Source organism: Coturnix japonica, chromosome 3 (genome assembly GCF_001577835.2).
Source record: "Coturnix japonica isolate 7356 chromosome 3, Coturnix japonica 2.1, whole genome shotgun sequence".
Lineage (NCBI taxonomy): Eukaryota > Metazoa > Chordata > Aves > Galliformes > Phasianidae > Coturnix > Coturnix japonica.
Genome location: NC_029518.1, coordinates 60,051,645 through 60,064,601, shown reverse-complemented (window position 1 = coordinate 60,064,601; position 12,957 = coordinate 60,051,645). Strand labels below are relative to the sequence as shown.

The 12,957-nt window shown below is 40.0% G+C and overlaps 1 protein-coding gene across 1 annotated transcript in view; it reads right to left on the bottom strand.

The window, feature by feature from the left end:
* The window catches only part of FYN (FYN proto-oncogene, Src family tyrosine kinase), a 125,741-nt gene that overhangs the window by 22,040 nt on the left and 90,744 nt on the right, over window positions 1-12,957 (bottom strand). Inside the window, exons 6-10 of the mRNA XM_015858717.2 lie at window positions 12,074-12,172; window positions 10,682-10,785; window positions 5,991-6,140; window positions 2,589-2,753; window positions 1,982-2,137 (exon numbers count right to left, since the gene is read on the bottom strand). Of these exons, the coding sequence (XP_015714203.1) occupies window positions 1,982-2,137; window positions 2,589-2,753; window positions 5,991-6,140; window positions 10,682-10,785; window positions 12,074-12,172 (674 nt within the window). The remainder of the gene's footprint in view (window positions 1-1,981; window positions 2,138-2,588; window positions 2,754-5,990; window positions 6,141-10,681; window positions 10,786-12,073; window positions 12,173-12,957) is intronic.

The following is a 12,957-nucleotide window of genomic DNA, read 5'->3' as shown; positions in this document are numbered from 1 at the left end:
TGCTTTTCATTTTCTTGACCGCTCATGCAGCAACACACTGCTTGAGCAAGCTTTGAGAAGCGTATTAGCCAAAAGTGTGTAGTGCAAGTTTGTTTTTTTACTTCTGCCAGCTCACTGACAAGTGCTGTGACCACTACTAGAGCTGGAGTAAAGTCCTGAGCACCTAAGGCAGGTTCCTGAGCTCCTGGTTCCACCCAGCCCTCCAAAGCACAGCTGAAGCAAGGCTTTGCTTCAGTGGCACTAATGCACAAGCTAGGAAGGGTGCAGCTTCACCTTCTGATTTCAAGCAGAGCTGCCAAAATCTCTTCCAATGGGTGAGATGAAGCACGTCCTGTAGGGAGACACTGAGACACAGACCTGCAGAGCAGTCTCTGTCACTTGCAGAAGTGCCCCCAGTTATCCAAACTGTGGTGGGAACCGAGCCTCATGCAAAACCAGGGTTTTCATTACTGACATTAATACACTAGGATTCTACCTGGACTGTTCATGAGATTAACTGTTAGCAGAGACCTCCCTCCGAACTCCTCCTGCAGGTGGTTAGCTACCACTTAATGCATTTTTAATTCATTTTTACTGTGTTACTACGTTTCAATTCAGTAATACTTCATGGCTGTTAACATATTTTTACTATACATTAAGAAAAATAATGTCACAACTGTAATAACATTCTCTCCATTTCTGACAGATATTTGGTGTTGGCACTTGGCGCTTTATTTCTCAGAGTTGATTCTTTTCTAAATTGCATTTGCTGCTTTAGCTTATTTTAACAGTTCAAGATCTATGGCACGTAAAAGCCGACCACTAAGTATTAAAATCAGCTTGAAAGTCTAACAGGTATTCGAGATGGAAAGCAAGAAGGTGAAACAGCAGTTATCTGGGGATGCTAATATAAAACATAATTGGCTGGCTTTTTTTGTTGTTGTTTTTTATTTCTTTTTTGTTGTTTTTATGGAATAGGTCAACTGAATTCTACAAATTGCAGAGACTTGCTGCCATGCTCCTTGCTGTAGTCTTGAAACTGAAAACAGCTGCAAGAGCCCAGGAGAGCCCACTGGTTATTTTGGTTTTACATTCTTTGTGTCACAGCAACAAAAAGAATGACCACACTCCTCCACCAGTGTGACTGTGAAGTAAAGAAGCAACATATGGCGATTCTTCATTTGAATCAAATACTTAAAGATGCTACACAGAATGCATTTTGGCACCAAAACTGAGCCCACCTCTCATTAAATGGCCACTATATTGTGTTTCAATACTACAGCTATAATAAGATTTATATATATATTTAATTACTATTGTTTTGTAGTCATTAAAAGAATGAGGCCCATGGAGAGGGGAGTATTAAGTAAAGCTGGCCAATGGGCAGAAAACAATGTCAGTGGATTTGGAAAATGTCAGTATTTCTGGACTTCAAAGTGTGGGTTCAGCTGGGCTGGGCAAGTCTTGACACTATTGTCCCCGGTCTCTATATCGAGTTACAGGCTTCTGCAATGCAGACACTAATTTCAAAACAATTAATGAAGTGGATGCATGGGAAAGCTAGCTTGAAAGTATTAGCTTGCTGATACTTTGCTTTAAAACTGGGAGAGGGGATGGAAACATTTGTTGGAGGGTTTGACCCCATCAGTGCCAGAACATAGGAGGAAAGAAAAACATCAATGTAACAGATTAATTTCTGGTTAGCCATTCTGCTTTACAAGTTTAGCATCACTTCTGTTTTAAAACCTGACACCTGTATAGTCACTCAAATAAAATCAGTGCTAGTAGTGAAATTTAAAGCCCTAAACTCTCCTATCAGTGTGTGTGTGTAAATGAAAAGAATTTCCACAACAATTACTGTATTTAGGTCTGCTTGAGTGATATAAACCAACATTTCATGCTATTCTGATCTTTTAGCCTTAAGATCTCTACTTGAAATGTTCATTTCAGCCAAGAGGGCCTTAAAAGATCCATCCAAAGCAAAATATATTCTCTGCCTTACCACGCCACACTTCAGCGAAACAGCCCTGACCAAGCTTCTGTTCCAGAAACAATGAATCACGTGCAACTTCCCATGCATCTTTAGCCAATCCAACAGTTTGTGGGGTATTATTCGTAGCAATCACAGTTAAGTTAAAACACAAACCATCAGCTTTCTCTATAGGAGAGGAAATTAATAAAAAAAACAACACTTATAATCCAAAATTATGCATGCATTGAGAAAGATGGAAGGTGACTTCTATTTCAGTGCTGCATTAAAGTTCATTTGCAAACACCGACTTTTGGATACTGAAGGCAAAGACTTTCTTGTTATCTTGCAGAAAAAGGCTCATTGGTATGACTAGTAGATCGCTATGTGAATCTTGATTTATTAGTAAGAGGCTGGTAATTTGTCAAAATTGAAGTCTTCCAAAGAAACACGAAATTTCAGTTTTCTTTTGCCATCAATTACGGCAAGAGTTCCAGGTTGAAGAATTTCAAAGCAAAAGACTTTATTCCAAAGGTATTTCTCCTAACAATTTGAGCTTTGTACAGCGTCCTACATTTCACCTTCCATCTTGCAATCCCCACACAAAGAGCTATTTTAGAATAATTATTTTGCTCCATACCCATCCATACTTCCCCAAACTGCCCATTTCCCAGTCTCTTGATCAACTGTAGGGATTCTCGTGGAATTTCCCAGACATCTTTGGTTTTGACAGACAGATCAGTAAGCCTTGGCATTCCTTTATGACAGGGGACTACTAAGCGGCAGCAAAGACCTGCAGCTCTTTCTGATGGAGCCAGAAGTGAAGCCAACAGCAAAGAAGAGGAAAGAAAAAACAGTGTGACATGAAACAAAAACAGTAAGCATAAAAACAATGCTACTCACAACAGCTGTTAGTTGCATACCACAAAGCATCCTGGAAGATTAGCAATTGAACACTGAAACATATTCATTTGAGACAGAACAGGAAATATTTTAGTTTCTGCTTCCACAGCCTGCCTTTGAAGGTGACCATCAATGGTTTCTCTTGCGGACTCAGGATTTCCCTTCTCCCACCATGCTTCATTAAGATAGCTTTGTAAGTAACTGGTATAGTGTAATACAGTACCACTTTTTGAAACATCAGTAATTCACAATCTGGCTTGTTCCTGAACTGAGTAAAAGAAACACAGAAAAGATTCATTTTGCTTTGTTGTTTTCTTTTTTCTGAGGATCATATCAATGAAAATTTGCCTTTTTTATTTTTATTTTTATTTATTTATTTTCCCCAGTATTTTTTAACATATCCTCTGAAAAAGCATCTCCTATATCCTGTTCTGTGAGAAGATATTTTTCTAAATATCCTCCGGAACTCTTTTCCTCTCATTCTTTATTAAGCAGATTTTTAACAGTGTTTATGGCCAGTCTTGCATTGTTTGGGACAGATTCATTATACTTATTCCTTGCCAAGCATTATGGAAGACTGAAATGCGACCAAAGTAAAAATGTATTTTAGCCAGAGAAAAACCATTTATATATTTACATGTATATACATATGAAAGGCCATAGTGTCATGTAGTGTACTATGTGGCACAAAATAGACTATGATACAAAGCTTGCAGAGCAACACGAATCTTAAAGCAGGTGCAGCAGAGCAGGGCAACAGGGGTTACTGCTATTGCATTTCAAACACAAATCTAATCTTTATTCTCCTGTACAGGATTTCTTTCTGGGCAGGTAAAAACCTTGTTTCAGCATTACAGGTTGGGCTCTACCTCCTCAGCTTGGATGTTGTGGGATGGTGCATGAGTCCTACAGACACCCTGATATGGATCTTGACATGTTTCCTGTATCTAGATGGCAACGAACACAAAGCAGGGAAGATGAACTGATCAAGTGGCATAGTCTTATTCCAAGACAGTTCCAATAGAATATTAGGGTAAAGACGACTCAAAAATACAGACAGGTAAAGCTTTCTTATGAGTTTGGATAGATGCAGAAAGGAATTAGAGGTTTTCAAGACCTCCTTTTTCTTTAACTGAAAAAAACAACCCATCAAAAATGAAAAACAACTTGGCATGTTGGCCAGCCTGTAAGCCTGGACTGCATGCACAAGAACAATACTTATTTTGAAAGGCTTACATTTAGGGAATGCTCCAAGTATAAATGTGCTGTTACTGGACTTCAGTCTGATGTCAGGACACTTGGGCAGTCTCAGTATTTTTGGCCTGGAAATCTGATCTTTGAAAGCCCAGACACTGCAGGTAATTATACTATCCAGGTAAGAAGAGGATGGGATAAGTCTGGATAATGAGGGTACTTGGCAATGTGATGGAAGTGAAATGTAAAGATAGTTGGACTGTGTCTGTGTAAAGCTACACTTGATGCTTCCAACTCCTGACTAAGAACAGCCTGCACAAGGCCAGGCTGCACACTGTCCACCACTATCCAAGTCTGGCTACACAGCAGGGGTCCTCCAGTGATGACAGGATGAAGGCTGAAGGGGAGGGTGCAGAGTATACCTGTCCTACTGCGGAGGCACTGAAGTACAGCCTCAGCAGTGGTTCTTCAGGAACCATGCTTACCTTTACAGAGACATTTGGGCAGTGTTGAATACACCCTTGAAGTAAATCTAGGCACTCACAAATCTACCTTGCAGAACCCAGTGTGCTGAGCAGGCAGTTAGAGGCAGTGTTTATGTTTCAAGTGAGATGGGGCTGTGCATGGTTTACATGGGGGCTGCAAGTGAAACCTCTGGGAGGTAGATCTGTACTATGCCCTTGTGAGCTACCCTGAATGGATCACACTGATTGTGTCTCTGTGCTGCACAGAAATGACCACTTTCAGGTCCCTGCATCATATGCATTTGTGTGTGGGAAACACACGATCCAAATAATTTGATCACAGACAGATAAAAGTTGACATGTACTAGAGTTTGTATGGGGTGTTTGAAAGGTTTCAGTTTTAATTTGGATTTCTGTATATTATTAAGCTTAATTTAATGTAGAGTCACCAGAAACAACTAGAAATTCTCTCAGGCAGCATACACCCATCAGAAACTGGGTGGAGAAGACAGCCAGATGTCTAGTATGAATAGCATAAGAATGCAGCAGACAGAATACAAAGAATACAGGGGAAAAAAAATCCCACAAAGAAGTTGATTTCCCAAGTAAAATTTATGAGAAGCTTTTGAGCAGTGAGCATTTGGGGTCACCTTTTATTATTATGAAAAGCTAAAGTAAGGAAATATAAAAATAATAATTTTAAATAAAAACAACTGCTTCAGAAATGACCGAGCTCAGAAACATGACAATCTTCCATGTAAGAATCAGTGGGCTTATAAAGAAGTCTGGGGATTTTTAAGTTGTAGCTATTGTATACCAGTCCCCAGTGATGGCAGGATGTGTATTTGGATTGAATAGTTTATATGACATTTTAGTCAAAAGAATTAGAGGGAAAAAAAAAAAAGAAAAAGAGACTGGTGGGTGGACACAAACATTATGCATAAAGAGACACCCAATTTGCCATATTTATATTTAAAAGTAGACCAATTAAGATTTAAATGGTAACACTCTGCACACTGAACACAAATTCAATGGGAAAATTTCAGTCAGGTAGTACACACAAACCTTCCAGTCATTACATTAAGTGACTGAATTCCACAATGCAGTTTTCCATTTACAGGAGTACTGTTTCCATTTACTAGGAGTACTGTGCTGCAAAGGGGTCCATACAGCACACAGGGAATTGATGCTTTGAGATGTGCAAGTCAAATTCAGTAATTCTGTTTGGTTGGAAAAAGGAGGATGGGCAAAACCTTTACCTCAGCAGAGTGCTAGCTTTTAAAAGTTCAGCCACTCTATGCTGTGAACAGCACTCAGAACCATTTATAAATGTAATGGGAAAGGGATAATGGAAGATGCATTACAACAAGCAGAAGACATAGCTCAAATGACTCTTCGGGGCATCTCACACATCCCTCAGCTCAGCAGCAAACATTTGTTTTAAAGTACTTAAGAGTGCTATGTGTTATCTGGAAAGTTACCTGAATAATGCTGAACCAGCTGCTGAAGAGTTTCAAATTGTGCCCGAGTTGTGATATAATATCCACCATTGTCAAGTTTTCTGATTTTGTAGTGTTTCACATTATCACCTCTGACCTCATCCCAGTCACGAATAGAAAGGGAGTAGGCACCTGTTGCAAGGAAAGGAGAAAAAAAATTAAGTAGCTTTTAGACACAAATTTTGGATTGCTGATCATCTTTTATGAAAGGAAACAGAAATCACTTCAAAAATGCCTCTTGTACTCTGAACAAGAACAAGTGAATCTAACACAATAAAGGAGGCATCATAGAAATCCCAGTCTTCCCAACATGTCCCTTTTGTGCTCTTCTAGAAAGAAGTCAGGACTTCCATGCAAATGAAAACTCATATTTTAACATTTAGGGCTTCAGGTTGTTATATTGACTTTTCCCATTTTAAGTGCCAGGTTACACTGCAAATACCATGCTTTAGGTAAATGCCAGTAGGTGGTAAATGTCAAGATTTTCATAGGAAGCATTGACGACCATGACTTTATATACAGGAAGTGTTGTTACCCAGATGGATCTCAAGCATTAAACAACCAAATTAGCATACTTTGCACATCACAGTCTTCAGGAGGTTGTACTATGCTAACACTGTGCACCAAAAGATCTTCAAGAATTGCACATTTCACTTCCCATATCCGCGTTGGAGCTTTAGAGCTTACTGTTGGGATTCAGATGCCCAAAGACAGGGTTTTAAATGCCATGTGAAATGCCCCAGAACATCACGCTTGATAGCAGTTTACCCACATTTGTCCATTCCATGCAGGTATTTCAAATGGCTCAAGCTGCTCATAACCAGGTAAAGCAACCTCAGTTCAGGAGCTGGATTTGCTTCTAGCTGTAGCAGTAGCTGTTTGCAGGTGTGCTATGGCTTGATTTAGATGCTCCTAGAAAAGGTTTTGGTGCTATTCAGGCAGTTGAATCCCAGCCCAGTTTCCACGACTGCTATGGCTCTGTACATACTGAGGCAGGTTTGAACAGTAGGTGCCTGAAGTTATGGGCAACTGAACTGAACTGAACCCCAGCTTCCCCTTACTGTAAGGGGAGCTGGGCCAGCAGCATGGGTATCTGCACGTTCCAGTGTCTTAATGTGAAGCACGGTCCTATTCTAGGCAACAGTGACACCCACATGTTGTTTCTCAACGCTTCTAAAAGTGAAGCTACACTTCATAGCATAATACAGTTTTCTGAGCAAAAACAATGCCATTTCAAATGTAGTGAAGAAGTAATGTCTTTACTCAGCGCTCAGATGGATACTGTATTTACTCAAAGGTAAGTCAGGGATTAGAATAAAAATACAGAGGTAGATGGCAGCTGCAGAGGTCTCAGGAAGGTCCTTCTGAAGCTTGGGCTGCTTGCACTTATAAGGAAGGAAAATCACCAGCAGACAATTCTGGATAGCCTGAAAGGTGGAATGATGTTTTAAGGTTTGATGGCACTGGCTGCTGCTTATCCAAATCACAGTACTTCTCAATACGTATGACAGATTCACATCCTCTAGAATCATCTCCAGCTAAATAAAACAACTTTTAAAAGTTCCCATAATTACATGGTTGAGATTCCTGATAAAAAAACATCTTTCTTGGATGTCTCCCCAGGAGGAAGTTTTATGGGATTCTAAGATTATTCTCGCCATGTTAAACTGCAAGAAGTCACAGTGGTAAATGGCTCACCGGTGAGTGCAGCTGCAGTGGGGAACAAAACTTCTGCATTCTAACTGCAAGGATGTCTCAAATTTTCTGCTGTTTATCCTCTAAACATGAGGAAAAGAGCCAGCACTTGCAGAAATGATTCTGTTCTACGTGAATGGGAGATACCCTGAGAGAAGTGACAGGGATCTCATTTCTAAGTGTAGAAAAATACCGTCTGTTTAGGTTGTTTTTCTGAGGATATTCTCCCACTGAGTAAGTACATCACTCCATGCTAGGAGTTCAAAGCTTTTGGGGGATTTGCAAGCTAATTTTGTGCATGCTTTGTACCAACACTGCTACTTACGCACTGTCAGCCTACTGTCAAAATCTCCCAGGCAGTGTTCTCTGCATTTGTGAGTTTTTATCCACGAATTCAGCAGCAGCTGTATTTTCTTAGTCACACTCTCTGTCTATCTGGTTGCTATTTTAGATTCTTTAGGAAAAGTAAACAATCTTTGGCTCCAGGTCTGCAACTAGATCTGCCTGGGTGGCCCTCTGTGGACCTCCGCTGACCTCAGATCAAATTGCATGACTGGTGATTTAATTCAAATTTGGACAAAAACAAGAACCAAGGTGGTTTTTATTATTCACTTATTTAGACTATCAGTTATTTAAACTATTATTATCCGCCGATAGATTAAAGTATAAAAGATACACATAGTAAAAATATGGCTAGAAATAGATTACAATATATCACACTAATTAATTTTTTTTTTAAATGAACCTAAAGCCAGACAGCGTTTGAGGGTGGAGATTGAAACCAGGTGAAGGATTATACAGACAAGAGCTGATGAATTATCTGGGTAGTGAGGCACCAAGAGACACAGAGAGCCAACTCTGATTTATTTCGGAAGTAAGTAGAGAAGGCTACCATGATGAAGGGAGGTTAAATTTATGCTGAAGTCAACCACGATAATACTTTTAGAATGATTCTGATTAATTTTATTTCATTATTATTGAAAGCAGAAGGAACAGTTCTAGGTCACCAAACAATTCCTGACTGAAGCCCACAATGACTACCTGAGGCATGGCACTTCTAGAAGACTTACTGGAGAGAATGCACCATGCACTCCTCCCAGCTGACTTTTTCTTCTCCCATAAGCAGCTCTCTTTTTTCTCTTTTAAGAACATATGCACCAGAAAGATGAGAAGGGAAACAGGCATGACAGTAAACATCCATGTTGTGTTTCTTCCAGTGGCTGAAGATGTAGAAAGCCTTAAGCTTTAATGCTGAGAAATTCAGGTATCAGCTGAGATTCTGCTATAAGCCCAGCCATGATGGATGGATTACTCCATTTCCTCAGTGCTTATGTGTCCCATAAAAAGCTCTGGGAAGAATCCTGACTTAGATATGTAAGCAGTTTTGCAAAACACATCCCCTATCACTGCGTAAAAAAAAGTCAGAACAGACTAAACTGATAACATGGTTTAGAGGAGCAATGTTGTGTCTGTTTTTAGGACCCATGACTGTATTAGATAAGTCTTTAACCCGGTGCAGAGTGGAATGAAGCCCTGCTCCTCACACACACAACAAGTGCTGTTGAAAACAGACAGGTGGAGGCTATTTGCAGAAAAAGAGCAAGCTAGATCATGTCTTGGTCCTAGTGCGTCACTGCTGCATAAGGAATGGTGAAGCTGTGGAGTGGCAAGATGGGACATCAGCTGCCTGAAACAGCAGCCTGTCAGATGCTGATTAATTGAGAAATGGCCATTATTTCTTTCCTTCTTTCCTTCTTTCCTTCTTTCCTTCTTTCCTTCTTTCCTTCTTTCCTTCTTTCCTTCTTTCCTTCTTTCCTTCTTTCCTTCTTTCCTTCCTTCCTTCCTTCCTTCCTTCCTTCCTTCCTTCCTTCCTTCCTTCCTTCCTTCCTTCCGTTTTCTCTTCCCTTCCTTCCTTTCCTTCCTTCTTTCCTTCCTTTCTTTCCTTCCTCCTTCCTTCCTTCCTTCCTTCCTTCCTTCTTCTCTCTTTCTTCTGCTTCTTTCTCTCTTTCACTCTTTCTCTCTTTCTCTTTCTTTCTCTCTTTCTCTCTCTTCTCTCTTTCTCTTCTCTTTCTCTTCTCTTCTTCTTTTCTCTTTCTTTCTCTTTTCTCTCTCTCTTTCTCTTTCTCTTTCTTTCTCTCTTTCTTTTCTTTCTTTCTCTCTTTCTCTCTTTCTCTCTTTCTTTTCTTTCTTTCTCTCTTTCTCTCTTTCTTTCTCTCTTTCTTTCTCTCTTTCTTTCCTTCCTTCCTTCCTTCTTTCTCTCTTTCCTTCTTTCTTTCTTTCTTTCTTTCTTTCTTTCTTTCTTTCTTTCTTTCTTTCTTTCTTTCTTTCTTTCTTTCTTTCTTTCTTTCTTTCTTTCTTCTTTCCCTCTCAAGGGTTCAGCATTTTAGAGGGGGAATGATAACAATAAACCCCAATCTTCCCAAAATAATAACCAGCACCTTTCTCCCTCACACACCGCACCTTACATCTTGCAGCCAAGAAGATCAAGATATTCTGCTTGGTTTGAAGGAAGCAGTAATTTCCCCCATACTACACTGCTGAATCACATCATCTATTCTCAGTCTGTCTGTTCCCTGGCTCTGTATGAACCTGAACCCAGACCAGGAGCCCTTCTTCCTGAAGCCTCACAACACTGTTCTGAGCGATCTGTGTCCACCCAACTTCACTACAGCGGTGGCCAGAGAGCCAGCACAACATTCAGTGTATGGCAGCAGAGCACCTGCCGGAGCATGACTTAAACTGCAGGTGCCATGGGTTTAACTTGGCATGAGATGCTCTTGGGTTGCTCTCTGTTTCAAACACTCACCCCATAACTTGGGAATTTTCCAGACATCTATTTCCCTAGCACACATACTTGCAACATGACAGTTTTCTCTACATTTATAGCACTGCACACAGTATTTTACTAACTTAGCATGATTTATTTTTTTCCTCACATGACTTCACATTCATAGTCATAAAAACTTTGGCCAGCCTACCTTTGGTAGTTTCACTTTCCCGGATCAGGAAGGTACCTCTTGGGTTTCCAAATGACAACAGCTGCCTCTCAGCATCTTTTCGGCCAAGTTTGCCAAAGTACCACCTTAGGGAAAGATTGGAAATAGTAAGAATCATGCTATATAGGATTACTAGGTAGTGTCACAGAGCTCAGACATGGTAGATTATTTGTGGAAACTATAGTTACCCAAGAGCATTCAACCACTATGGTCATACTGTGTCTCTTTCATTGTAGTGGGGCACTAAAGAGACAGATCTGTGGAGTAGATGCTGCATATGTTGTACAGTAGCACATGCACTAAGCCTATAATGAGCACATGCTGAGAATGCTTGTTCAGTGTCTTATGACAAAGGCCAGATTTGGATAAACAGTAAGACTTGGTGTGGGGAGGGAATAGGAGAGGAAGAGATTAGAAAAATGCCCTGCTGATGAGCAGCAGTATTGTTATAGATATTTCTATAAACTACATATTTGACTTACAAAGTGACAGTTTAGCATTCAGTATTTTCTGTGCAGTGCAAATATAAAACCTCCATGGAAGGACCACGTATAACCATTCTACTGTGATTCTATAAGACTTTCACAGTTTCAATACCTCTTTCCTTCCTGCCACAATTAATTGGTAGTTTTTCTGTTTGTTTTTTTGTTTTGGTTTGTTTTTCTTATTCTGTTTTTGTTTTGCTTTCTTTTGGTTGATTGGAGTTTCACAAACAACTAAGACAAAGCTATTCCAGATGATACTTGGTGTCCTTATAACTCAGTTATCAAAAAACATCAGTGAACTACCGAAAAAGTAACCTAAGGTACAGGCTGCAGTATCTCTACAGTAGACCCCATGGCCTTCTGCAGAACTGATTCAGATGATGTCCACAAGCCACACTTTGTGCCATGGCCATATGCAGACATGTGAAATACTCCAACGTAACACTGGAAATAATATAGTTACACACATCACTCTATTTTTTGCATAGATGCGTCTCATTATGCTGCCTACTGTACGCTTAGTAGGCTTTCAACCTCTTGGAAGGTACTTGTTGGTAAAATGTTTAAGTCTGCACACCAATTGACTCCAAACATTTTTTGCAAATTGTTTCAGGAAAACTGAGGGCGTATTTCTCTTGAAATTAGTCGACACTTGAATAAAGAAAACAGACCAGCATTCCTTAAGGTTTTCTTCCTTTGTTTTGACATTGAAAAAACACTGAGCTTGTGCTTCTTTTGTTACTAATTACCTAATTATTTATCAGTGCAGTCAAGAACTGAAATAAAAATAATGTAAGGCATCTGAAAAATCACTGCAATCCATCAAAACAAACTTGAATCCCCTTCTAAAACAGCACTAATGGGTCTTTATGGTGAAAAGAAAACATACTCCTCTGCTTGGATGGAATCGACTGGAGCCACATAATTACTGGGAATGTAACCAGTTTCGCCTGTTGTCAGGGACCGAGCCTCCCACCAGTCTCCTTCCCTGCAGAAAGAAAGGTGAGGAAAAGTGAGAGAGAGACACAGCTGTAGGGACAATGATCTGACTGCTAACAGAACTGGCAGGTGGTAAAACTCTCAGCAGCTCCTCCCTGTATCAGGGTGTACTTTGGAGAGAGCTGCTTGCATCTCAACCACAAAAATCTACATTTTTTTTGCAGCTATTATTATTTCAGCAGTGATTAGTAATGCAGCCTTCTGAATGGAGCATAATGGCAGGTTTGGTTATGGTTGAATTTGAACTGGAATATTGAAAACTGTCTCCATAGCAATTATTCTAATACAGACCCTTGAGAGAGCTTATAGGAAAACTGCCAAATGGAACTCTGTCACATCCACTGCTGATTCTAATGTGACATTCAGACTTCCACAAGCATAATCCATCTGAAATCCCAAAACATCAAAAAACCATCTATCAGCACGGAGATTTAGACCGTCCTTAAAGATAACACTTCATCCTTTAGGTTCCTTCTCTAGGTCACCTGGAGGAGTTATCTTAATTAGCAAAGGACTTAGCTGTGTTTCTGATAGCTACAACCTCCCATCCTTCTATGGCATTTCAATATTAAGGACTCCATGCTGGACAATCTTATGGCTCTACTCCATCGGGCTCAGCATCAGTTTTTGTCACACACCTGTTTGTACAGTCAGGTACACAACTGCCCTTCAGACATTGCACATCATTGTAGAACTCACAGCTTTAACAGATAATATTGCTTAGCATTTTACAGGACGCAGTGATTTGGAATTTAAGCAATTTGTATTTAGTTC